Source organism: Camelus ferus, chromosome 33 (genome assembly GCF_009834535.1).
Source record: "Camelus ferus isolate YT-003-E chromosome 33, BCGSAC_Cfer_1.0, whole genome shotgun sequence".
NCBI lineage: Eukaryota > Metazoa > Chordata > Mammalia > Artiodactyla > Camelidae > Camelus > Camelus ferus.
The window spans coordinates 19,100,327-19,127,287 of NC_045728.1; the positions used below are offsets into that span (position 1 = coordinate 19,100,327).

The window sequence follows — 26,961 nt, forward strand, 5'->3', positions numbered from 1 at the left end:
TTACTTTTGACAAATTACCTGGTATACTGAACTTGCAATCTAACATGAAGAAAACAGCAGCTCACCCAGATACAGATTTTTATTAGACTCAATTTAAAGGTAAAGGCACTCAAATTCCTGGAGAGCAGGCCAAATATATAGACCCTGCCTTGAAAGTATATATTTCATCACAGACTAGGAGATTTCATGCTGACGTTCAAAGTATGATTAACCTCAAGAGTGCTTCTATAGGATTTCATCAATGCCCTTCCCACAGGTAGGACTCCATTGAGAAATGGATGCTCCTCCTTAAAGCTGAAAAGGTTAGGGTAAAAAATCCTTCAAGTACTAAGCCAAAACAAGACCAAGAGTTCCGTTCTCATATAACAGTAAGCTCAATTGCCAAACAGGGACGTTTTTGCCCTGGGAACTGTGAGCACCTGCAAGAAACACCAAGACACAAAGAATATTCAGGCAATAAGCAGCATGGAAAACCAATCTAAAACAGGCGACTTGCATCCAAAGCATAGAAAGAACTGTCTGTGCTAAACCAGGCCCGCATCTTAGAAAACAAGAGGACTACAGACAATTAAAGATTTCAAAGAACACTTATCAATTGCTCTCCATCTACTTTAAGACCAAATTATAGGAAACAGCCAGAGCAACTCTCAGGAATTTATACTTACAAGTAAGAAACTTCTTCCTGACTGAACTGAACACTCAATGAGCTTTCTACAGTTTGAACACTCTTTTTCTCTGCAAATATTTAACAGATTCTTTTAAGGTAAGGCAGAGTGGCTTAAACTAAGACTCTCAGAACCAGGTTTCAAACAAATTCCCTCTGACTTTGAGGACTCACAGTCAGAACTGTAATATGAATACTCACAGGGCATATTCAGGTATAGGTAGCTTGCTCACATCAAATATCTCTTTATCCTTCATCAGATAGACGGAACGTATATAGGAGACAAAACACTGTAAACACAAAAGGTTGAAATGTATGATGTGTAACAGTTAGAAATGGAAAATGAATTTTAACCAAGATAAAAGAAAATTAACCAAAGAGACAAATTCAAAGACAGTGAAAAAACCTAAAAAAACAGTTGAGTATATCTCAACTCCACAAAAACAAAAAAACCTACCTTTTTAGAAATGCAGTATTAGAAAAGACTTTAAATTTGGTTTCATCAAGCCTACTCAATACAAAATATAACCTTCTCAAAAAGCTTTCTAGAAGTTAATGTCACTCAGGTCCATTAATGGGAAGAAACATGGGCTTTGGAATAACACAGTTGATAATCTGAGCTCCACATTTTACTAGCTGAGCAAGTTCTCATTTCTCTGTCAGTGTCTTCATCTATCAAATATAATATAATAGCACCTTCTACTTAGAGTGTTATGAGAATTAAATGAGAAAAAATGCATGCAGAATACCTGGGCATATTTTCTGCAATACATTAAGTACAAAATAATACCGGTTATTCTTACCAGAAACATCCTTTGACTACTACTACAACAAAATAAAATTTTACTGCACTTCATTAAATTAAGCTTAATAAAATTGTAAGGAAAAAGTTTATTCCTAAAGCTTTTCCTTTTTTATTATAATTTCAAATAATTCATCATAATTTCAAGTAGTGTGTCATTAATTTGTAATCTTTCTTCTGTTTGTGTTTAAAAAAAAAAAAGAAAGAAAACTCTATGTCAAGAGCTATTACAAACTAAAAAGTAAACATGATCCTGGATACTCTGTCAGTCTGTAATATAAACAGGCAGCAGATGATGAAACATATCTAAGTAAGCAATTTTATTTTTTGGTTTTAAAATTAGTTTTTGTAAAGTACATTTAATTCCCATTTCAGTATTTCCTAAACTTCACATTGTCTCTAACTTTACACTTATCTTTTCTTCAAGCCATTTACATTAATCTTCAAACCATTTTCCCTGTCTCTATAGGCATTAAAATGAACAATTCAAGGATAATTTTTCTCCCCTACAGTTGTCCACAAGGAATCAGTTGCTTATCATTTCTGTTCTATCCAGATGATAATCAAAAGCTAGAAAATCACTTCTATGAAACTAGATAGCTTGCTGCTACTGGCAACACGTTAGCCATTCTGCTAAACCATGCGTGACACCCAATAAATCACATCATTTATTTCAATGTGCTTCTCTATAATCTTTGTTCTGGAAGGCTCACTTGTATGCAGAAACCAGTGAAACAACACCCTTCCAGTGTTTCGTATTTCCCAATTCATAATTGAATGACTTGAATGTGGTTAAGTCACAATATATCAGAATTCATGTATATTATTTTCAAATGTGTATTATTATTTCCAAAGCTTCTAAAAGATTTAACTCCTAGCTTGAAGTATGTCTACTGGACAAAACAGGAACACATGCACACAAATGTTTTCATGCCCAAATATATGCCCAAAAATTTTAAGAAAAAAAAAACTGTTTAAAGACCTTTTTCATTAGATTTCAGGTGAAGTGAGCTTACAGAAGTCCAACTATGCCATAGTTCATTATTTGGTCCTCTTATATTTCGGAATTAATTTCTCCTGATGTATCAGGGAAGTTCTTTAGAAAGTCAGACCTGGATTTAAATCTCAGGTCTGCCACTTAATAGCTATGTGACCCTGGACAATTTTTAATTTTCTCACACTCCTACTTTACCATCTATAAAAGCAAATCAATATCACCCACTCATAGGATGTTGGGGAGATCAGATAACATGACGCATATGAAACTGTCCTGTAATAGGGTCATGCCATGGCTTAGTGCCTAGCACATACTAAGCATTTGAATTGTAGCTTTTATCATTAACATTGTTATATCAAGCAGAGCAATAATAATTCAATAAAATATAACCTAGGTTATTTCTCAAATGTAAGATCTGCTCTTTAAATAAAACGTCTTTGCTCAGAATACCCAGTTTAATAAACCATAACACAAAAGCCTGACCACTGCCTTTCCCCGCTCAGGCTCCTCTATCCACTTAGGATGCCCTTCCCAGACCTCCTTTCTATCTCCTTCCTCCCAGTCTCTGAGCCCCTGCTCTCTAACTCACTGCTGATGTGTTATGGAAGATGCAGGTATAGATATCCCACATAGATTTCGTAACTGAAATATAAGTGTTGAAAGTGAAGAGCTTCATAAAGGAAGACCCAAATATCCGTTGATTCAAAGACTGGACAACTGTAAGCACAATGCAAAATAACTTCACGTCTTCCTTTTCTAAAGAATCTATTGCTGGGTACTCTGAGAACTAAAAAATAAGTTTAACTAAAAGTGACAACTCTTTGTGCATTTGCCAACCAAGAGGATTTCTAAGTCCAAAAAAGCATTTGGGAACATTAAGCCATATCTATAGATTAAAATCTCATTCCTAAAGACAATTTAGCAAGAGGGCTATGCTTTCTAGAAATTTAACCTGATATAGGATATATTAATCTTACAGTCAAGAAAGTGCAGTCAGGAGTTAATAGCAGCTTTACTGAAGAAATCAAAAGATGATAACTTTGTCAAGTATATTAGAAATTCAGCCACTGTGCATTAAAAATCATCATTAAGAGAATTTTCTATATGTCTGACAAGAGTATGGACAAGTAATAGATATTTCCCCTGGTTACTCTAAGAAATACATAATTTTTTCAAAGTTAAAGAACAAGCTACACTTATCTGAAAGTTATACTACCTAAATATCTGAAGCATAACCATGTAATCTAGAAGTAGTAGAAAGTGATAAAGTTTAACTTTAATATATGCTCTACTGCAATGGAGGTATCCAATTCAAAAGTGACTTACTCTTTGAGCTCTTTCTTTTAAATCTCGGTCTTGAGCCAAAAATGATTCCAATTTTTTCTGAACATCTATAAGTTTTTCTGGATTGATTCTTTTGGAAAAAAAGATAAAGGTTAAACTAAGACATCTCAATTTTGAAAACTAAAAATAGTACACAGCATTTTCCTATTCTCCTCAGGATTTCTAAATCTACATTATTTCTCACCTATACACTAGATTAGACTGAAATTACACTAGACGTAAATTTGACTGTCTGCATATTTTGAATAATGCAGGAAAAAGAAATTAAAAAATCAGACATTTTCTCTAAACAGCCCATGCCAAGTGAATGAAAGGCTAGGCTAACATCACAATTAGGAACGCTTAGTTCTGAAGTCTTTAAAAATAGAAATAGCTCTCATGAGAGGTGGATCACTAATGAAATGGAATAAGTGAAAGCAAATATCATTTTTTGTAAGTTTGTTTTCAGTCAAATATCATAAAACCAAATTTAAATAATAAACAAGTAGCCAAGGATATAAATATTGTTTTCCTTATCTAGAAATTAAGCATAATAAAACAGAACCATTACTTAAATCTGCCCAGGTAGCTACAGGGAAGAATGAAATCCTTACAAGGGTGTATTCAAGGTTTTACAAAGGAAACCCCACTTGCTTCCCTCAGTTTAGACTGAACCATTTTGTTCCTGCAAAATGGTGGTGATAGGTAGTGGGAGATGAGGTGTTTTTGTATTTTTTTTAATTACACAAAATACCAAAATATACAAAGGTAGAAAACTTTCACTCAGCCTCAACAATTATAACCCACATCCAATCTTGTTTCATCTCTAAACCCTTACCCACTCCTCCACCCCAACTAACCACTCTCCAAATTATTTTCCTCCACATAAAGCCAGGATATTTCAAGGGTCCCGACACAAGTGATACTAGAATCAGTTCTAACTTCTTCAATGACAGGAGAGCCCTAGCCTCTGAAATGAACAGACAACCCTAATTTCATCCAAGAGGTTTAATCTTTTCAACCATCAATGCTTCCCGATGCTAAGAAGTTCTCTTTTTCATCTTATTTTCTCCACTGACATTCTTCTAAAAAAAAGTCATTAAAAACAAAGCAAACAAAAAGTCAAAAACCAGAGACAGCAGAAAAGATCAGAGGGAGGAGGGAATTAGGTGTATGTAATTAGGCATAATAATTTCATGCCTTCATTTTCCTAACAATAACATCAAGACGGCAAATAGCTCTTACTTGATTTCTTTCACAGGCACTTTCTTCTGAAGGAGCTGCTGCACCATCCCTTTTTCTTCTGAGGGAAGCAGAATTAATAAAGCTTCACCATCCTCTTTGTATCTAAACAAACCAAAAAAAATGAAACCCCTTCCACATTAATGCAACCTGTGTTTTACATTTTAACAGTTTGGTGACTAGGTAACAAGAAAGGAAGGACACCAAATTAGTAAATATTAGGATTGTCATTTTTCTTAATCTGTGACAACAGATAACAGAAAACTAGGGCTCTGAACAGCCTTTTCAAATTTTCATCACTAGTTATAATTCCTAGTGCGTTTTAGGCTATACCACAGAAGAAGAAACAAATCCGTTAAGAAGAATTTCTTAAACAGCTCTCTACCTATAGCAAGGAGACCATGTCTCACTCAAGCCACTAGTGTTGTAATAAAACTAATCATTTAATAAACATGGCATTCAATAAGTTAAGGAAATCAAAGTATCTTCCTGGGGATTTTTCTTATTTAGAATAACACAGTTCAGAGTTCTGAGACATCAGTTATGAGAAATGGATCTCTGCTCAGGCAAAAAGCTTGCCTCTAATCCATGACCTCCCTTCCCTCACCTAGTACAGAGGCACTACCAGAAGCTTCTACATAAGCAGGCCACAAGGCACCCATAGCTGCTTGGAGCTCCTTTTGCTACATACATACAGATTTCCTTGCTACCTCAGATACTACATGCAAGCAGTTAAGACAGAACGGAATCAGGTATTTGCAGAAATTTCTTAAAGACACAAAACAAAAAGTAATATCAAAGCACTTTCTTTAGGGTTCACGCTATAAAATGTAAGGGCAGATGACTTTTTATAGTTAACCAAATAAACTATTTACTGAGAAACTTTGTGCCAGGTATAAGTTGTGAAGAACAAAAATAAACAGGAGATGAATATCCCTGCCTTCAGTGATCTAAAACCTAACTGTCTAGAAAAGACACACACACAACAGCAGCAAGAGATTCATAAAAATAGCCCCAAAATGGTAAATCAGTTAAGTAAGAAAGGAGAACCACCGGCAATAAACGTCATGAACTCAGAGTGAAGGAAGGCCACTCAGGGTGAGCCAGAGAAAAAGAGAAACACGTTACAGCAGATGGAATCCAAGGTGGGCCTTAAAAATGGACAGAAAGGGAAGAGCTAAGGTATCCCAAAGAGGGAGAATGGCATGAACAAAGGAGCGGAAACCAGAAAATATAAGACAAATGCAGGGTGAACTAAAGAGAGGAGAAATTCAGCCGAAGCTGGCGTATGTAAGTGGACAGCAGAGAAGATTGCTGGAGAGCACACGAGAGTCTGGTTTTGGAGGACCTTGGATGCGCCTGTCGAGAGAGACTGACTACCACTGTATATAAGCAGAACTTTACCACTAACACTGGAGGGAAACTGGCTTTGTTAACTTATGGTCAATCCAAAGACTGAAGGGCAATTTTCATCTCACGTGTTGATTTAAAAATTCTATTCTTACCCAGGAGGGTAAAAAAATTCCAGTGTAATGCCTTTACGGAAGTATACGTATGTGTATAGATGTGTGTGTATGGGTGCATTTATATATCTTTACGTGTACAATGACAGGTGAAGAAGTATGGAATAAAACATCAGAGGTGTTAAAGGTTTTAAGTTAATACATAAATCTAAAAAAATTAAAGGGCTACTATACGCCAGGCACTAAAACAGAGTGATAAAACAGACATAGTTCTGGCTGTCGCAGAGCTTACAGACCATTAGGGGCAGACATAAAACCTGTAATAACAACAAAGTGGTATAAATGTTCCAGCAGACATACAAGAAGCTGTAAGAACACGTAACACAGAGCTCTACTGAACATGCTGTAAGAGCAAAAAAAAAAAACTGCTTGAGGAAATGGGAAATGACATATAAAAAGCTGAGACTTAAAAGAATAATCCGGAATTAGTCAACTGTTAGGAAGTCAACTTTTCCAGGGAGAAAACAGCATTTGAGAGAATCCACTAGTTAGTTTTGGCTACTTCATGTCTGTTTGCTTTTTTCTAGACTTTCTAAATGCTTGTGTATTAAACATGGATAAGAAAGCAAACATACATTTACTTCTTTTACTAAATATGTTTCATAACTGAAAAACCTCCTCATTGTATTTCAATACAGACCAGTATGACTCAAATCTTTCGTCTTAATTTACTATGAAGAAATATGAATTTAAAGCATTTCCCCTAAGCACTAAACTATCTGTGAAGGCAGAAATTATCAGTCTATGAAATAGTGAGGCAACCAGACAAACAAGGTATCTGAGAGACATTACAACTTCTGAAGTCCCAGGAATTCACCAAGGACAGGGCGAAAGTCAAAGGGGACAGAGATCAGTTAACACTGACCACTACGTATGCACTCACCAAATACCCTCCAAGCAGCCAGACTCTTGGGGTGAAGCCAGTTACCTTCACAAGCAAAAAGGCTTATTTCATGTGGCACAAAGAGAAACATTTGGGAAGAAGAGAGAACACTGGGTTGAAGCGAAACAAATCCTTTTAACATTCTATATCCAAATTCAGAGATGGAGAGAGAAAGTACCAAGGCTCCCAATTAAGCTTAGGCCAGAACTACAGCAGAGGGGTACAGAGAAATCGCTAGGTTATCAAAAAGGCATCCAATGAACATCTGGCCTTCAGACTGACTCATAAGCAAGAGTAAGTCTAATCACCTACATCAATCTTATCTACCCACTCATGCATCCAGGGATAATCTCGGAGGATGCGTTATGAGCAGAGTCACAAAAGGGCCATATCCAAACCCTTTAACATTACAGCTAACAGAACATACACGTAAAAGGCTAAGGTTAAGACAGACTGCAACATGAAATTTAGAAGAAAAAGATTCCCAAAGGAAAATGGAAAAACATGTCCCGAGGTCAAATTCCGCAAAGCAAGTATCTTTTAATAAAGATCATCACTGTTTATTTTACCTGTTTTTACATCACATACATCCTTTCCCAGAAACAATGTAAAAGCACAAATTATATCCCACATGCCAACACCCAAAATTTTCCAGTAAGCTTTTATTTCAAAACTAAAAGCACTTTTTAAAAGGCATAAGCACATTTCCTTTTTTAAAAAATTCTTACAAGAATAATCTATTTACCCATGAGTTAGCTTTTAGATTTCAAAAGCAATATCCAAAGCCTGAGGCTAAATATATGTATAAAGAAAAATAAATGTTCTTCATAAGACCTACATTTTAAAACTCTATATATTTAGACAGATTATCTTAAGAGACATTGTAGGCACCAAATAAAAAGCCCTGCATCTGAAATGTAACAAAAATCTCATTTCCACCATCAGTGTTAATACTATGCTATGTTTATGTAACTCCTTAGAATTTACGATGAGCTTTATTTTACATTAATTTGCTTGTCTTAAAAGCAAGCAACCAACATGCTTAGCAATGTATTTACAATAAACTCTATTCAATTACAAAAAACAAACAAACAAACAAGCAACCAACAGAGGAAGCAAATAAAAAATAAAGTTCCTGAAAGGTCAAGAAGTTGGCCTAAATAAATAAATCAGCTGATCACTACACGGACTTTAAACTTTCAATACTTCTTTTCAGCTCTACCAGGATTCCCTCCAGAAAGGAGGATCCTCTATCTGATCATAATTGTCTGATTATCAGTAAACTTAATACCCTACAGCTCAATTGTACTTGTAGCTAAAATAGGAGAACCAGACCACTGGCTCTTGGATCACAGTGGTAACTATTTCCTTGAAATAACCTTGAAACAATATGGCCAGAGGAAGGGAAAAAAGTCTTGCCATTCTGTCAGTAGTTTGCCTTCTACCCAAGAACCATTAATCCTCCAATTCAGATTCCCCAAAAAAAACTCCATTCTGGTGAGTCTTTTAGTGGCCCTTAAACCTTGTTCACTTCTACCTTCAACCATTGCTGCAGCGTGATCTGGCAGTGTTCATAACTGCCTAGCCACTGAGTGCTCCCAGCCTGGTTCTCCACGTTACCAATCAGGTTATCAAAGAGCATTTAGAATGATTCCGTTTTTGCAATTTAAAAAAATATATATACATACAGATATACATAAAAAAGAAACTTTTCTAGAATTTAGGTGGTTTAATTGTTTTGCCATTGCCAGGAATTTGAGTAATAAATAAACATTACTTTTGTAGGATACACAAGTTAATAAAAAAAAAAAGTAAAAAACTTTATATGCTTTTAAAATCTACATCTTTTATATCATTCTTTCCTCATTTAACACACATCTGAGTACTACCAATGTTAGTTATTCTCTTATCTTGATCATTAAACTGAGGAGACATATGAATTTGCCTTTCACACCTAATATACATCATTTGTACCTAAAAGCTAGTCATTTAAATATCTGGTGAGTGAATAAATGCAAACAAACCACTAGAAACTGCCCTCACAGATGAAATACTGGATTTGGAGATAGGAGAACTGATTTCAAGCCTCAGTTATATTATTCATTAGCTTTATAACCTTGGATATTGAGGTTTTTTTCCACTACATATTGCATTTTCTTATAAGTTATACAACTTGAATGAGATGGCCCAGGTCCCTTCAGGACTAAATTCCATACCTGTGACTCTTAATATACTAGTCACTGTTCACAACACAAGTATGATGGAGAAGTAGAGAAATGGAGAGCACTGTTGGTCACATGCTGTTATTCCACTTCCCTTCTCTCTCTTCTGTCCCCTCCCTGTGTCTGCTTCTGTTCTCCCTACACCTTAGCCTTACCTGCGGCAACCAGCCCCCAGAGCTCCTGTCACTGTGGGAGGACAGTGCAGTCAGCCATGCGGATGCAGAAGGACAGCCATAGGAATCAGAGTCCAATTGTTCTGTTCCTCCTGCACAATGTGGTACAAAGGAGAGCTTATTCCAGGGAAAAGGGTATCTCTGACTCACAGAATATCTAAAGATACTACACAAGATTTAAAAGAGAAAAAGACAGACTGGAAAGCATTCTGGGAAAAATAAAGCCATCTGCAGCCTAAGATCTTGGAAACAAAAAGAGATATGCCTTGATAGGCTCAGCGGTTTGACAAATGAGGTTCACCGTAAAATAACTGGAAAGAAACCAAGCTGGCTAACACGTAATGCATGGGAAGCTTCTAGCAAACTGATTAAGAACAAGGGTTCATGAACTGCACAGGGAAAGGGTAGAAATCATTAAACTCTGTCAACTCTGTCCCCAGGAAAGAATTTTTTTTTTCAAAAAAACTAAAGCTTTAATAAATCAAGAACAAAAAGAAAACCCATACAGAAGTGACACTGATACCACCTAAGTTATACTTTCAGGAACCGGAGAGATATGGTTAATCTCATTTTACAAGAGAAGAAACTGAGCTTTAAGCAGGTTAAGAACACAATCTGAGGGTACACAGCCATCAGATGACAGAGCCATATCCAAACCTAAACTTCTTGACTTTTAAGGACAATGTTGGATCAACTAAGGGATATTTATCTCATAGTCCCAACAAAGAAGGAAAATGTACATATTTTTAGTTTATACTCGTGACCACAAATGGCAGCGAATTTGAACAGAAATATCTACCTTCTTTCTCGAAGTACCTGATTTCATGCATTCTAGAAGCCCTGCATGGGAGCAGCAGCCACTAGACTCCCTTAAGTGAAAATGGCTAGTTTGGGGTACACTGGCGAGAGCATGAGTTATAGAGTCAGAAAGACCCAAGCATAAATCCCAGCCATGGGACCTCTGCGTGATCTTAGACACATTCTGCCTCACGATCTGACGGTTTCCTAATAAGAAGACTCTCTCATGAGGCTATTATAAAGGCTAAACAAGTTCATTCATATTCATCCAGATACTTACTGAGTGTTAGAAAGTGAATGGCTACGCCACAATCCATCACTCATGTGGGGGTGCAGGGGAAAGGGGTAGGGATGAAGCTGCCCTGGCCAAACATTTTTAAAAAGCAATACAGTCAAATCTCTTCATAAACATGCTAATGACAAGTTTCCTGGGAAACAAACATGATACATCTGCTAGCATGAGAGTCCTCATTGATGAGATGCTAATACAATGTACCAGCGTTGCTTACAGTCTATGGATTTAAGGGGTAGGTTTCAGGGTCAGCCTTGTAACTATACCAATGACCCACCTGTGTAAGTGATAAACCTTGTATATCACTTAGGGACTTTCAGGTTAATCTGGACCAGAGCACACCCTGATGTGGCAAGAATGATCCTGTGGAATTGTGAGGGAGGTCCCAGACTCTCCCTGCTTCACTTATACCTCACAATTACAACTCTATACTTGAAATTACATATTCGAACTGCTTGATATTAGGTATGGTAGGCAGCTTCCAAATTACTAACTTCCAATAACCTGGGCCTCCTGGACAAGATGAAGTGTTGACCTTGGTCTTAGCTATGTTTTTTTCGGTTTAACACCAAGAGCAAAGGCAACAAAAGCAAATATAAAACAGTGGGACTATATCAAACTAAAAGGCTCCTGCACAGAAAATATTTGCAAATCATGTATCTGATAAAGGGTTATAACATCCAAAATATTCAAGGTACTCATAAAATAGCAAAAACCAAATAATCTGATTCAAAAAAATGGGCAGAGGACTTGAGCAGACATTTTTTTCAAAGAAAACATACAAATGGCCAACAGGTACATGAAAAAGCTCTCAACATCACTAGTCATTAGAGAAATGCAAATGAAAACCACCGTATCATCTCACACCTGTCAGAAGGACTATTATCAAAAAGACTGGAAATTACAAGTGTTGATAGCAAGGATGTGGAGAAAGGGAACCCTTGTGCACTGTTAGTGGGAATGTAAATTGGTGCAGTCCCTATGGAAAACAGTATGGAGGTCCCTCAAAAAAATCAAAAATAAAACTAGCATACGATCCATCAATTCCACCTCTGGGTTTTCACCCAAAGAAAACAAAAACACTAACTCAAAAAGATATATGCACTCCCATGTTCACTGCATTGCTTACAATAACCAAGATATGGAAATAATCTAAGTGTCCATCAGAGGATAAGTGGATAAAGAAGATATGGTATATGTACACAATGGAAGATTACTCAGCCATAAAAAAGAATGAAATTTTGCCATTTGCAACAACATGAATCGACCTCTAGGGCATTAAGCTAAGGGAAATAAGTCAGGAGTAGGTGGGGCAAAAACAGATTCAAAAAAATAGTGAAATAAGTCACAGACATCACAAGAAAAAAAAATTCTGTAACTATGTATGGTAACAGATGTTAGACTTATTTTGATGATCATTTTGTAAAATACACAAATACCAAATCATTATGTTGTACGCCTGAAACTAATAAAATGTTGTATGTCAAATTATTAACAAAAAATAGATGGAGTGTGACTTCTGAGTCTAGGTCACAAAAGTCATTGCAGCTGCCACTTTATTCCTTCTTACCCTCTCATTTGCTCTCTGATGAGGCCAGCTGCCATGTTGTGACAAGCCCTCTTAAGAGGAGGCCCACATGGAAAGGAACTGGGAGACACCTCTAACCAACAGCCAGCAAGAAAAATAATCCTGCCAATAAAGGCATGAGTGAGCTTGGAAAGGGATCCACCCTTCGTTGAGCCTATCACAGTATCTGTGACACCTGGACTGCAGCCTTGTGCCAGACCAAGAGCCAGAGGACCCAGATGTGCCACACCTGGATTCCTGACCCACAGAAACCATGAGATAATATATGGTTCTTGCTTTAAGCCACGAAAAACGTAGGGTAAATTAATTACACCACAATAGATAATTAATATGTTATCTCTGATTCGTAAGTCTGACTTGAGAAACTAATTGTGTTATCTCAAGTGTCTACGCCATGCCAGGCCCTGCTCCAAGTGCTATGAGAACATTGATTAAGTAGACAAACTCCTTTGCCTTTATGGAGCTTACTATCTAGCGAAAAAAGGAAAAAAACAAAAACAATAAATACAGTGAGTAAATGCGCTATTGTATTTGAAGGTGGTAAGTGCTACGGAAAAAAGAAAATATAGAGCAAGGAAAGGAGTGGTTGGGGCCGTGTAAGAAAGACAGCCATGTGGATACTTGCGGAAAAAGCATTCCAGTAGAAGAAACGGATAAAATAAAGGCCCTGAGGCAGAAACATACCTGGCATGCAGAAGAGATGGCAAGACCAGAGTGGAGCAAGGGAACACGCAGAGAACGATGGAAAATAAGGTTGGAGGGGGTTGAACAGTACAGGGCCAGGAGGTCACTGGCTTTTACTCTGAGTGAAATGCCATCAGAGGAGTGACATGATCTGACTCGCATTTTAAAAGGACCACTCTGTCTGCCGTGCTGAGGACAGCCAGCAGGAGGGCGGGGGGAGTGCAAGGGAACAGGGATTCCTAAGAAATCCCCCTTATCTGCCTCTATAGAGAGAGTGATCATACCCTACCCCAGCTCAGTGTTCCTTGATGAAAAACAAAGGGTTGGTTTTGTCTTTTTTTTTTTAAGCTTTAAATCCTAGATACTAACAAACAAAGGCAGAAGGCCACGCGAGGAAGCACAGCCTCTGTCTAGAAAAAGCTGATGAAAGACAGAATCTCAATGAAGGAATCAAAGTAGTAAGAATTTCCACCAGAAAAGACTGTTCCTATCTTGTACCTAAGACATACACAACATGCTTCAGTAAATTATTATCATGGAAACTGTCTTTCTACTTTTATATTTCAATTTACAAACCAATTAAAGATACTATTCAAAAAAATTCTCATTATCTATTCTATAAAGTACCAATATTTTTCACAAACCATGAACTCTTCACAAGTTACATTAGAAATTTTAACTAGCTTCCATCTTCATATTTACTGTTGTTCTAAACTGATGCTGGCAGGTGTGCAAGGCAAAGAACTGGCCTCTGCTGCCCCCTACTGGAACCACATTTTGCTACGGAAGTCTCCCCAAAAATCTGAGATCCACAAAATGCAGCCAGGCAAATAAGGCTTAGTGGAAATACTGCTGGAATTTTACCACTACTCTGGGAAACAAACAGTTATATATATAAAGTCTCACCTTTTACCTATAAACGGCCAACTGTTTATATATATTCACAGTTATAATATAAACTCCCATCTTCTACCCACAGGCCGCATTGTCCGAACAAAAGCATTTTAAAAATTAGGAGTATCTCATGTGTACTGACTTTCCATCCCCAAATCTTTTTTATTTTCAACTGGGCATTTTTATAAGAAATAGAAGAGCTTGGTTTTACAAGTACCCAAAACTGCAAGCCCTAAAGATATTTGCTTTTAAGTGATAGAATGTATCACGGGATATAGCTTTATGAAACTATATTCCTATTTAAGGAGATCACTTTGTTAAAAGGGGTGTGGATGGTTAAAAAAAATAGAAATTTCTCTCAACTGCTAACAATCAAAAGAATTTTAAACAGGTGAAGAAACTAAAACAGAATAAGCACTTAAGGCAACAAGTACCAAAATCACCCTTTATTTTTACCTAAAACACAGAAAGGAAAAAAACACATTCCCCAAACCTTAGCTATTTTGCCACAAAACAGTGAATTCATCTCTCTACATCCGTACATTACAGTTCACTTCCAAAAGCAAACATTATCCGGCAACCTAGGTTTAATTACAGCATATACACAGGATTTTAATTAGTTTCAAATTTTATTTTAGTCTTTATTCAATTCAATTATCCAGTCTGATGGCCCACAAAACTTTCTAATTATCTCTAAGCCCATTAATGACAACTTTTAAACTGCAGTTTGGTTTTTCTTTTTTATTAGATTGTCAAAGAAAACATAAGCATTACATACCCGAAACCTTTCCACTGACTATAAATCTAAGACAGTCAATTCAAAATATTTTTAATTGGTTACAAAGGGTCAAACAGGCTTGTACTTTGAAAAATAATAAGCACATTAGAAACTACATTACAATAGTTTTTCAAATTGGTATTCTTCCTTCAAACACAATCATTGTGCTGTTGTACCCCCTCCTCATCTCCACAGTCATTAAAACCTATTTAATGCTCACCATGGCATGTTCAACGACATTAGATTTTTAACAACTTCTCCAGAACCAAGAACCCGGAAATATTTTCCCTTCTTGAATCTTTTCCTGATATACTGAGATGTCCAATAATCTTCACATAGGATGAATAATTTTAAAATACTGCTAAATGTATTCTGCAAAGGAATCAGTTTGTCCTGTACCTGCCCACATGCACTGGCACAACTAAAAAGCCTATCTGACCTGCACCCCAATGTTCATAGCAGCACTATTTACAATAGCCAAGACATGGAAACAACCTAAATGTCCATCGACAGATGACTGGATAAAGAAGTTGTGGTATACTTATACAATGGAATACTACTCAGCCATAAAAAATGATAAAATAATGCCATTTGCAGCAACATGGATGGATCTGGAGATTGTCATCCTAAATGAAGCCAGAAAGAGAAAGAAAAATACCACATGATATCACTTATATGTGGAATCTAAAAAAAAAGACAAACTTATTTACAAAACAGAAACAGGCTTACAGACATAGAAAACAGACTTGTAGTTACCAGTGGGGTAAGGGAGTAGGAAGGGATAAATCAGGAGTTCGAGATTTACAGACACTAACTAATATATATGAAATAGATAAACAACAAGTTCATATTATATAGTACAGGGAACTATATTCAATATCCTATAATAAATCATAATGGAAAAGAATATGAAAAAGAATACATATATGTGTCTGTGTATATATATGTATAAAACTGAATCACTCTGCTGTACACCAGAAATTAACACAACATTGTAAATCAACTATACTTCAATTTTTAAAAAATGAAAAAAAAAATGCCTGTTGATAAACTCACATCTCAAAAACCTACAGAAATCTGAAAGAAAACTTTCAGGTAATAGGGAGGTTTATGTGACTCAAAAAGATTATAACCTCTCAGGAGACAAAGATGTCTGCTTCTCTTTGCATGTGTAAACCTAAGAGAGTTGTCATTTGTTCCTGTGACTGCAACAAAATTAGAGATGGGAGTAAACTATCACATTCTGTTGAAATTACATATTTTATTGTCTGTATTCCTTCTCGGTTTCGAGACGAACAAGCTCAGGTGTTATGCCTGTTTTCCTCATTGTATCTCCCACCACGTACAATGCTTCGCACTTAACATGTATTTGTTAAATCCATACAGAACAAATGAATGAGTAAATCTAGATTACTTTCAGCTGTCTTTATAGTTTTCCATTTTATGGTTTTATTATATGAATCTGTTGTTCTTTGGTTCAACAATTTTAAGCAAAACGTATCTTAAACATATACCAGTATTGCTCAATAGAACTTTTCACAATGATATGAACGTTCCATAGCTGCTCTGTTTAATATGGTACTAACTACATGGGATTAACAGCAGCTTAAATGTGAGCAGTGTAACTAAGAAACTGAATTTTTATTTTAATTTAAATTTAGCTGTACTCAATTTAAATTTAAATAGCCACAAGTTGCAGCGGTTACAATACCGCGTGGCACAGAGACCACTCCTTAACTTCAGGGAAGGATGTTCAACCACTGATGAGGGGGTCAGCGTTTAGAGTTGTTTAAGGAAAGGATCACATTTTAGGATGCAGACATGTAGAATTCCTGTATTTTCCAGTACCCTCCACCTCAAAACAACTATCAAGAGTAGGTGGGATTTGAGTCTGAGTTAAAATACAGAGAGATACATTATAAATCATGTAGTTAACAGAGGAAGAAAATATCTTGTATTAAGAACTTGTATCTGCCAATCAAGACTGAACCCAATTGTCTACTCTGTGAAGTCTTCCTCCTGTATTACCTCTGGAGCTCCCTCTTAAAACTTCTGTCAATACCGCTAATACTGTATATGCCTCTAAACTACAGATTGTTTTCAAGGTAACTAAAGCTTCCTTAATGGAATGGACACTACATCTTATTTTCATGCAGCAGCTCACAGTAGGCCTACCTCACATGTGGCTAGTCTTTCATAATGATGACCTGGTGAAAAAGAATGAAATTTGGGGTCAAAGACCTGAGTTCTAGTTCTGTCTCTGCCATTTTCTTAGTGATCTTGGGTCTAACATTTAATTGGTTATTTCCAATCCTTAACCATTACAAATATTGGTAAGATGAGTATCTTTATAAAAACTTTATTTTCTTAAGATCAATTTCTGGACAGGGAATTACTGAAGCAAAAAGAAGAACCCTAGGCTTTTGATAAGTACTACCAAATGCTACCTAGAAAGATGCTAACATTTATAATTCCCAGCAGCATACATCTCCCAACATCACTGCATTCTCAGCAGCAATGACGCAGCACGTTTTCCTTTGCATTCATCCAGTCACCTTTCTATGCCCTTTACTCCCAAATGACTGACTTTATTATATTCTTTTCCAGATAGTTACCCCACATTCGTGAGCAAACACAGGGTACTTTTACTGGGGAGAGGGAATGTGAGGGGCGGTGAAAAGGGAGTACTTGGGAGTGGCCTCCAACAAGGCCTCTAATTCCCACACTAGAAAAAAGGAAAAGGGAAACCTATGACTCAGAACCACCCTATCTCTTATAAGCACCTATCCAGAGAAGGTAAGAGCACAGAGCTAGCTTACAGGAGTCAGACAGCCTGGGTTCAAATCCTTGCTCTATGGATCTTCAAACAAACTGTTTAACTGCTCAAAAGACTCGAATTTTGTCATCTGAAAACAGAGATTGAATAAACAGTCTTATACTTCACTGACACGATTCAAAGACATGATGTTCAGTGAGCAGTTCTAACGAAAAGCTTAGTAAGGGAAGAAAGTTAGAACAAAAACACTAAAATAAGATTTTCATGCATTTTTCTCAGCACTCATCCTCCAGTCTCAGCCACAATGACTTATAAGAGCTGTCCACCTGCTATCAACCTACATCACAAAAATGCCAAACCAGCACTCACTCACCTGAACTCCTCCATTCTTGGTCTGTACACAGTTCAGGAAGCATGCTTTTTCACTTAGATAGAACCAAGAGCAAAGACACAAGCCTACCTGGCGGTTCTGCCTGCTCTGTGAATGTATGTGTTAGCATCCTCTGGACAATCAAACTGAAGAACCCAATTCACAGCTGGGAAATCTGTACAAAAAGAATATCAAGTTGAAAAACCAGGTCTAAGATATAACCCGCAGCACTATTTTTATTTTATAATGTTGCTTGCCAGGGCTTTCCATCACATCAAACTGACAGATATCATCTGTGAACTCTATTAAAAATAAAATTGACTGCATGAACCAAAAGATAATAAACACTTCTTTTCTTTGACAAACTGAAATAAAATTAATGACAGTGTTTGAATGTGAAGATTATTTTGTATCTGACACAGAAGAGACAGACCGCTTTGTGTCAGACAAATAATGAAACATCCTGAGAGTTAATAATCTAAAAGAACCACTTCTCATAGGTTCCCAGTGAACTATGAATCTGGTTTATAAATTTCGATGAAAATTTACTTTTCCTGCTATTTCCATCTCCATTCAAATTAATAATGTCTTTTTAAATCCCTCTCCTCATTTCCTAGCAATAATTACTCCATATATATTTCCGGCTGCAAAAATTTCCATTCATTTCCAGAGATCCTGGTCTCAACGACTTAAGAGAACTACCTCTAGTCATTTATGGACTTTGCCATAAGGATTTCAGATCGACTTCTATCACAGAGAAAAAAGCTGAGGGAGGGAGAGAAGGAGAGAGGGAGGGGGGCAGGAGAGAAGGAAATGGGGAGGGGAGAAGGAGGGAGGGAGGGGAGAATGAAGGAAGAAGGAAGGAAGGAAGGAGGGAGGAAGGGAGGAGAAAAAGAAAAAGACTAAGAAAAAGAAACAGATTTTGGGAGACAATACCTATGGATACCTACCTATAAAGATAAAACCTATCACTAAGCTATATAAGCTACTCAGAAGGGTTGAATCTACTGAAATGGGCAAAAATCAAGAAAAACAAAACAAAGATATTTAGAGAACTCTGTCTCTTGGGACCTGAAAGAGCCAGGCGCCTCAGAAGGCCAGGGCACGTGTGCCGGCTGTAGACAGAAGGCAGGTTAAAGGCGGCACTCAGACCCTCGGGGCCCCTCCCTTAGCCTACACACTGGGTCTCCTGACAAAGAGCTGGAGTCCTTCTCCAGAGGAAGTCTTCTAACCAAGACACCAGAGAGAGTGGAAGGCAGAGGCACCAGAGCCAGAGTGAAACAGGGGTTCTGAGTGAGTCTGCATGCCACCTGGGAGCGTCTGTGTCTCCTTCCTTGCTAGGCTTCTAGAGAGAGCCAGATGCAAGCTTAACCCCTCTGCTCATGGGGCTGAAGCAGTACCCTCTGGAGAGACTGAATATTCAGAAAGAACAGACTTTGACACCTTGGGTCCTCCACAACATGGCCAACTCTGTCCAAATCCCCTCATAATGAAGGCCATTTGTCAGCAAGCCTCATCCAAGTACAAAACACTTCAAAAAAGCTTTCTGATGCCTCACTGTTAAATTCAGTAAGACACCCAATTGCAGTCAGTCGGGGAAAGCCTCAGAAGTGGAGACACAGACAAGTAAAAATGAAACTCAGCAGAAACAGAAACAATGAGAAGAGGACTTTAGTATCTTCAGGGAGATAAAACACTGCATGCATCAAATAAGAATAAAAGGCTGTTAAAAAAAGGAAATCCTGGCACTTAATTAAAATTTTAATTAGAAAAGTTAAAATATAAAGTCAAGAAATCCCCCAGAAATAACCAGAAAAAGACAATGAGATGGGCAAGAGAAGAAACAGGAAAAGCAGAGAACTGATCAAAGAGATCAGATATTCTTCCAGAAAGAGGAAATAAGGAGGGGAAGGGGAAAACGTTATAAGGTAGGAGAAAGGAAACAATCTAAGTATACAAATTCCCCACTAGCAAACTACAATCACATATCAAAATAAACACTGACTCTTTAACCAAACCACCAAAGAAGTAATTCAGAGGTAAATTTCCTGCAACTAAAAGACATGAGTCTCTATTCTTTGCTGCTCAATATCGTAGCCATTCAAGTTTAAATTAAAATTTAATAAAATTAAAAACTCATTCTTTCCTCATGGCACTGGCCACATTTCAAGTGGTTGACTGTCATGTGTAGCTGGTATCTGTGGTATTAGTGCAGACACAGAACATTTCAATGATCATAGAAAATTTCTGGACATTCATATAATAGAGCTTCAGGATAGTCACTGCACATTTTTGTAATAAAAAGACTAAAACCCAAATCTGCGCTACTAAAACCTAAATGGGGATTACTCTAGGAATATATTAATTCATACTATGAGATACACCATGTAAATACATTAGAACTTTATAAATCAACATGGAAGGGCTTGAAAAGCAAGTCACAGACTAGCATGTGTAATATTGCTTACACAGAAACTTCATAAACACCTAAGATAATATTATATACTGCTTATGAATACATTCATATAAGCTTTTTAAAATAAACTAGGAGACTCTTGACATTCTTCGTGCCATAGTTAAAATCTATGAACCCCTTCTCAGCGTATTTTTAAATGCATAAAGTAAAATCTATAGAATTATAAGAGAAAACAAATATAATGCAACATTTGTATTGAATTGTAATATATATTTTGCAATGTATATGCTTGTTTAATAACACACTAAATAACACAGCCTAGTTGGATGTCTAATAACCACCATAAAATCAAAATAGTACAAGTGGAAACAATATTCCAAGATATCTACAGAAACTGTAATGTAAAATGAAAATGTCTATAATTTCAATTGATGACACTCTTACAGGTACTACTAAAACCACGACAATTCGCTGCTTACATTCATAATCGAAAAAAATGCTAAATCTCAGTTAAAGGTTAGTGAATATATATAATTTTTTCCCCATCAGTTCACAGACCCTCCTGAATTCTATCACCAACTGGACTATAATTGAGGAGTCTTCAATTAAAAGGTTACCTACCAACTATATGAGAGTAACTGTGTAGGGAAAGGAGGAGAAGGAAAAAATGAGACAGGAAAGGGTACAAAAATATTTCAATTACATCTACTAAATATTTGGTTTCTTTAAGAAACTCCAAGGAAACTATGACAATATAGTAGTATCTGTTCATTGTGATGTATATAGAACACATATTACATATGCAATATAATTAATGGCTTATGCTGACCTTAACTATTTTAGGTTCAAAAACCGGGAGGGGCAGGGTGGAGTCAGAGCATAATATACATAGATACAAACACAACTAAAATGTTTCAAAACTATATATTCAAAACAGTGATGAGGGTAGGAGAGTGTGAGGAGGGGAGGCGGGATATGTTATTGGGCAGCTGAGAAAACAGCTTGGAGAGCTTTAAAAATATGCAGACTTGGCTACTGCCTCCAGTCACACAGGAATGAACTGATACAATGACTGAGATATGCTTTAAAATACTCCCAGAAGGACAGGAGACAGGAGGAAAGGGGGATCATGAAAAAGATAATTGCCAAAACTGGCTAATACGTATATGACAGTACCTTGGACTCAATCTCTATATGTGTCCTTAAAATTTCCCCTAATAATTAACACAATAAAATTAAGTGATTGAAGAACTCCAACCACCTATTTATTATTATCCTTTGTTCTCACCTCTAAACTAGTTTTCCTCTGTAATTAGTTCCATACCCTACTCCAGCCCCAAAAGCCACCAGTCGTAGAATATTATCATAGTGGCTTTTTCAAAGTTTAAACACATTAAATGTAATGATAGTTAAATAAAAATTAGAATGTTTGGAGACAAGAGGACTTCACTGGTTTTCCTTGCTAAGTCAGTTATAGCATTTGTCAAGTTTCCAGTTTTCACAGAAACAGGACTTTTTTCTTATCTTTGAATTTTTCACCCTCCTTTGATCCTGTAGGCGCCTCAGGATTCTAGGATGTCATTATTATCATGAAACAATGCAAGCACAAAAGATGAAAATATTACAAAACTTTTCACTGATGTATCCTTAGTGTTCAGTCATGTCAGTTATCCATTTACTTATTTTTCTTTTATAAAATAAGAAAGCCCTGAGTATGTGAGTCAAACTATTTGTATTCCCAGAATACAGCCATTTATAAAGCAAACTGTATTTCCCATGATCACAGAATATTTCCTCGTAAGAGGTTTTCTTACCCAGGCCCCTGGCTGCTATATCAGTGGCAAAGAGCACCGCAGCTCTCTTGTGTACAAACTCATTGTAGACTTCCATTCTTCTCATCTGCTGCTGCCGGCCGTGCAGGGCGAGGATGGAGATACCAGGACGCAGCCGGCAGAACACCCGGTACAGGTACTGAACCTAGGCGTTAACAGGAAAATGATTTTGGAACTTCTGGATAGTAAGAGGAAGTAAGCTTATGCGTTGAATAGAAAAAAAAAAATGTATTACAGAGCACAAGTTCCAATTAAAAAAATACAGAGCAGAGAAAGGGAAATGTAGAGTTGTAGGCTTCAAGCATTTTTGCTCACATTGTTCCCCAAATGAATTTTGAAAAAAATATACTTTCCTTAACATTTTTAAGTTAGTGTCTGACATTTTCCCAAATTTAAGCGGTTTTAAAGAGTGGAATTTCTGGTACATTGCAAATATATTTTGAAATACATCCTTAACTCTTATAAATCTATCCACTTGATTCTAAATGGCATAGCAATTTGATATCCAACACCAGTTACTTAAATATGTATAAAAATAATGGGGGAAATTATGTATGTGTGGGGTAGGGCCCCTCAAATTTTACTGCAAACCTGAAACTACCCTAAAACAGATAAAGTCTTTAAAAAGAAAGATTACTAACAAACTGTGAGGAAACTCTTCTCTAACAGAAAGACTTTACATCATTTCTTTACCTCCTGAATTCATACTTCTATTTCCTGAATTCACAGAATTTTATCTTAACTGTTTTATGCTTGAAAGTCTCTTATTGATCACTTTATCACATGATTTTCTACAACTTATGCATACATGAGTTTTAATTTTAATTTCCTGTAGCCATAAAGCTGCATTAAAAGTTCTAAGACTGAACTATTATTACAACTACTAGTATAGAACTGGCCAAAACAAGAAATCTTAGAATTTGATTTAAAACAAAACAGACATAAAAAATAAAATTCTATTATAAATATATTTTTTAATATATGAGACTAGGTGGAGCTGACTGTTACTTTAGTTTCATTTCTCTTTAGTTTATGTACTCATAAATGACTACTACTGATAGCTAGATGAGGCAGAGTACAGTAAGATTTTATTCCTATTTCTTAACACAGGTGTTCAGAAAAATCTCTTCATGAAAACATAGAAAATGGACTGGAAGGAACCTTAACTTTCTGAGCTCTTGTAAGATATGTCAAAAATATGATAGATTACAGATAATTTTACCCATCAGCTAAAAATTCCATTAAGTCTTCTTTCGAATTCTGTTGAAAGAAAAGACTGGGAAACCATCTGAATTGCAAAATGACTTGTTACCCAGCATTAGTCATTCACTTTCTCAACAGTACCCTGGTGCTAGGAAAGTTCTCTGATCCTGAGATGATGCACCCAGAAGATCAGGAATAGAGGGACCCCTGCCTTTCTTTTATAAAGTTTTAAAAGGACTGCCATGAAAGGAGAGATGGAAAAGGAGAACCTGCAGACCAGATCACAGACACACTCTCAGGAAAGCCAGCCTCAGAAAAGCACATACGGGAACTGAAGAAGTGTAAAGTGAGCCCTCGAAAACTTCCTGCCGTCGGCATCTCGAGTCAAGACTGCCCTTTATTCTCACGCTTGAAAAAAACTAGCTGATGTGGAAGATACAAAATAAAGCCACGCAGGTCCTAAGTAAGGAGTTCAATTTACAGAAAGGTCACTGAAGTGTTTTAAGCAAAGCAGTGATATATTCCTTTCCACTTTCCAAAGATTACTCCTGCTATAATGCAGAAGTGCCTCAGAAAAGAAAGGAAGGGGATGGAAGCCCAAACAGGAGGCTAAGAGAAAGTTAAGCATGGTTCGGACTGCACTGTAGCATGAGGCGTGGTGAGAACTGGGAAAATTAATGAGTATTGGCAATAGATTGAATATGAGTTGGAGACATGCAAGAATTAAGGATTCGTTCCTTTAATGAGATGGGAAAGAGGTGGAGGAGGCAGATCACAGGGATAGGAAATCTTAAATTGCTTTTTCTAGGTTAAATTTAAGATACCCTCTAGACACTCAATTGGGAAATCTCTAATATTCAAGTGAATACACAACCTGGGGCTCAGGAATGAGGACACGGATTAGGAAGCTGTTAGAAAACAGAGGGCATTTAAAGCCATGGAACTAAAAAGGTATAGAAAGAATATAGATAGAGAAAGGGCAGAATATACTTTGTCCACTGAGAAGAGGAAAAGCAGAGTACTACAGGTAAAAATTTAAACATCAACTCTTAAAATCACTTCCTCGTATGTAGATACTAAAAACATCCCGTCTTTATAAGATGTAAAGTTCTAAAAATCTAAAGTAAGTCCTTAAAAAATCTGAAGTCATCCTTTACATGGAAAAATAGTAAGGTTTTGTGCTTTCCCCCAACAACAGACAGACCACTACTTATCTTCCCCATAAGCTGGAGGAAAACTCACTGCATATTTATCACGCTAAGCTACTACAAAAGCTGTAAATCTAGAATCAACCTACTATAAGTCAACAACTATATGACATCAGGAAATCTGAAATAAAGTAGAGGAAAAGTGTCTCACAAAAATCAACTACAGTTGCTTTCCTTTAAGGGAAAAGATCAAGTTTTCTTATGTATCACTGAATCCCTTACTTATAAGCACATAAGACTACTGTTATAAGACAAGTGTTCAAGAAATGCTGATTAACTAAATAAAGATATTAACAAACACTACAGAAGGATAGGAGAGAGTACAGTGCATTGGAACATGGGGATTGGGGAGTGTCAGAAAAGGACTTTCAGGTGTAACATTGGAGCTTAGCCTTAAAGGATGTTAAATATTCCTCCAGAATTAGGGTGAAGGGATGCAGGGAGATAAGCACGAACAAAGGTCTGGAGGCATGGAAATAAAAGGCATATTCTGCTCGGTGTTCGTGGAGGGCAAGGTGGGTGTCAGGTTATACAGACCTCTAGTCTAGCCATTCTATCATTCTATTGTTGGTTCTACCAATATTTATTGAGGGCTACTATGTTCTAAGTATTGTGCTAGGTACCAACAATACTGAAGTAAAAACAGTTTCTGTCCTTCTTTTTTGAGCTTCAAGTCTCATCCATGGATTCCTTTAAAATGAAGACACAGGATTCTCATTATCTACAAATTCTTCCACACCTAGCACTGCAACTATTAAAATAGACAAACAGCATTTTCAACGGAAATTTGATATTTTAAAAAGGATGATTTAACACAAATAACTTAAGAAAAACAAACAATAGGTACCTCTTTACAACTGGAAAAAAATACAATACTTTTCTTCTTCAGGTGGCTTCTCAAAAAGGAATACAGCACACTTATTTTCTGCTGCAGCTCACAAACTATGTAGTTCTGTTCCAAAGTGGCAGGGGTGCTCATGGAAATAAGAGGGAAAAATGTTAAAAATATGCCACATTGGTAACTTTGAAATCCAGACCAGAAAACAAAGGAACGTTAACAGTGGCGTGACTCTCAAATTTTTCACATACACATATATACATACCCCAAAAAGAACTTGTCTGTTGTCCCTTAAGAAATGAATTTAGCACATGATTCAAATACATTCAAGATCCCTTACAGAGTATGTATCAAAAATATACAAGCAAACAGGGGGCACCTCTGCAAGGGTAGGGTCAAGGATCAACTGAAGGGGCATGAGGAACTCTCTGGGCTGATGGTAATGTTCCACCTCTTAGTAGGGCCATGGGTTATACAGACATACATATTTACCAAAACTCAGTAAACGAACTCTTAATTTGTTCATTGCACTGTATGCAAATCTTACATCAAGAAAGAAAATCTCGATACAAATACTGAACTCTAGATAGTGGTATACAGATACGTATACTGAAATACTTAGGGGAGGCGCACAGGTGTCTGCAAATTACTCTGAAATGCATCAGAAATAAGATGAATTGATATATAGAGTGATGGGTAAACGGACAGTAAGTGGATGCTACCATTAAGTGGCATCTAGGTGGGCACACGGTTTTCACCATAGAATTCTTTCAACTGTGCTGCATGTTTGAAATTTCTCATAATAAAAATGCTGAGGAGAAATACACATGCATTTACTCTTTGAACTAATAAACCTACTTTTAGGATTGTGTTCCAAAAAATACTCTGGTAAAAACACAAAAAGATATAGTATTATTTATAAAGAAAAAAAAAGATGGAAATCAGCCCATCAGCAGAAAACTTGTGGAATGAATTATTGTACATCCACACAGTAAAGCATCACGCAACTGTAAAAGAGAAATAAGTAATCTATATAGTGCAATGGAGTGATCTCTGGGTCCTATTGTTAAGTGAAAAAGCACAGCAAAATAGTACATAACATTTGGTACCATCATCAGGGTGGGGTACATATATAGGTGTGTGTGTATATTCACACACACACAGGCATCCCTGTGGGTGTGTCAGTTTATACAAAGGGGGGAAAAAGGGCAACATACAGCAATATAAAGGAAACACACTGATATATTTTTTCTAAGTATACTATGATAAACAAATTCAGAAAGATTCAATTTTGACTATTCTGGTCTTTTACAATTTGAGAGTAAATATTCTTTTATGCCTTAAAATATTCTTAACCATAATTTCTCAGGGTATACTAACCAAATTCTTAAGTTGATAAAGGGGAAAATTCAATAATGACATTACACAAAATTCACAACAGCATCTGCTTATAAC

General features: G+C 36.6%; 1 protein-coding gene across 2 annotated transcripts in view; it reads right to left on the reverse strand.

Annotated features, from left to right (window-relative positions):
* DDX10 (DEAD-box helicase 10) overlaps nucleotides 1–26,961 on the reverse strand; it is a 214,185-nt gene that overhangs the window by 173,879 nt on the left and 13,345 nt on the right. For both annotated transcript variants that reach the window (XM_032472750.1, XM_032472751.1), the window contains exons 7-12: nucleotides 25,516–25,642; nucleotides 22,240–22,402; nucleotides 18,100–18,184; nucleotides 5,032–5,133; nucleotides 3,790–3,877; nucleotides 866–954 (exon numbers count right to left, since the gene is read on the reverse strand). In XM_032472750.1, coding sequence (XP_032328641.1) covers nucleotides 866–954; nucleotides 3,790–3,877; nucleotides 5,032–5,133; nucleotides 18,100–18,184; nucleotides 22,240–22,402; nucleotides 25,516–25,642 — 654 coding nt within the window. The remainder of the gene's footprint in view (nucleotides 1–865; nucleotides 955–3,789; nucleotides 3,878–5,031; nucleotides 5,134–18,099; nucleotides 18,185–22,239; nucleotides 22,403–25,515; nucleotides 25,643–26,961) is intronic.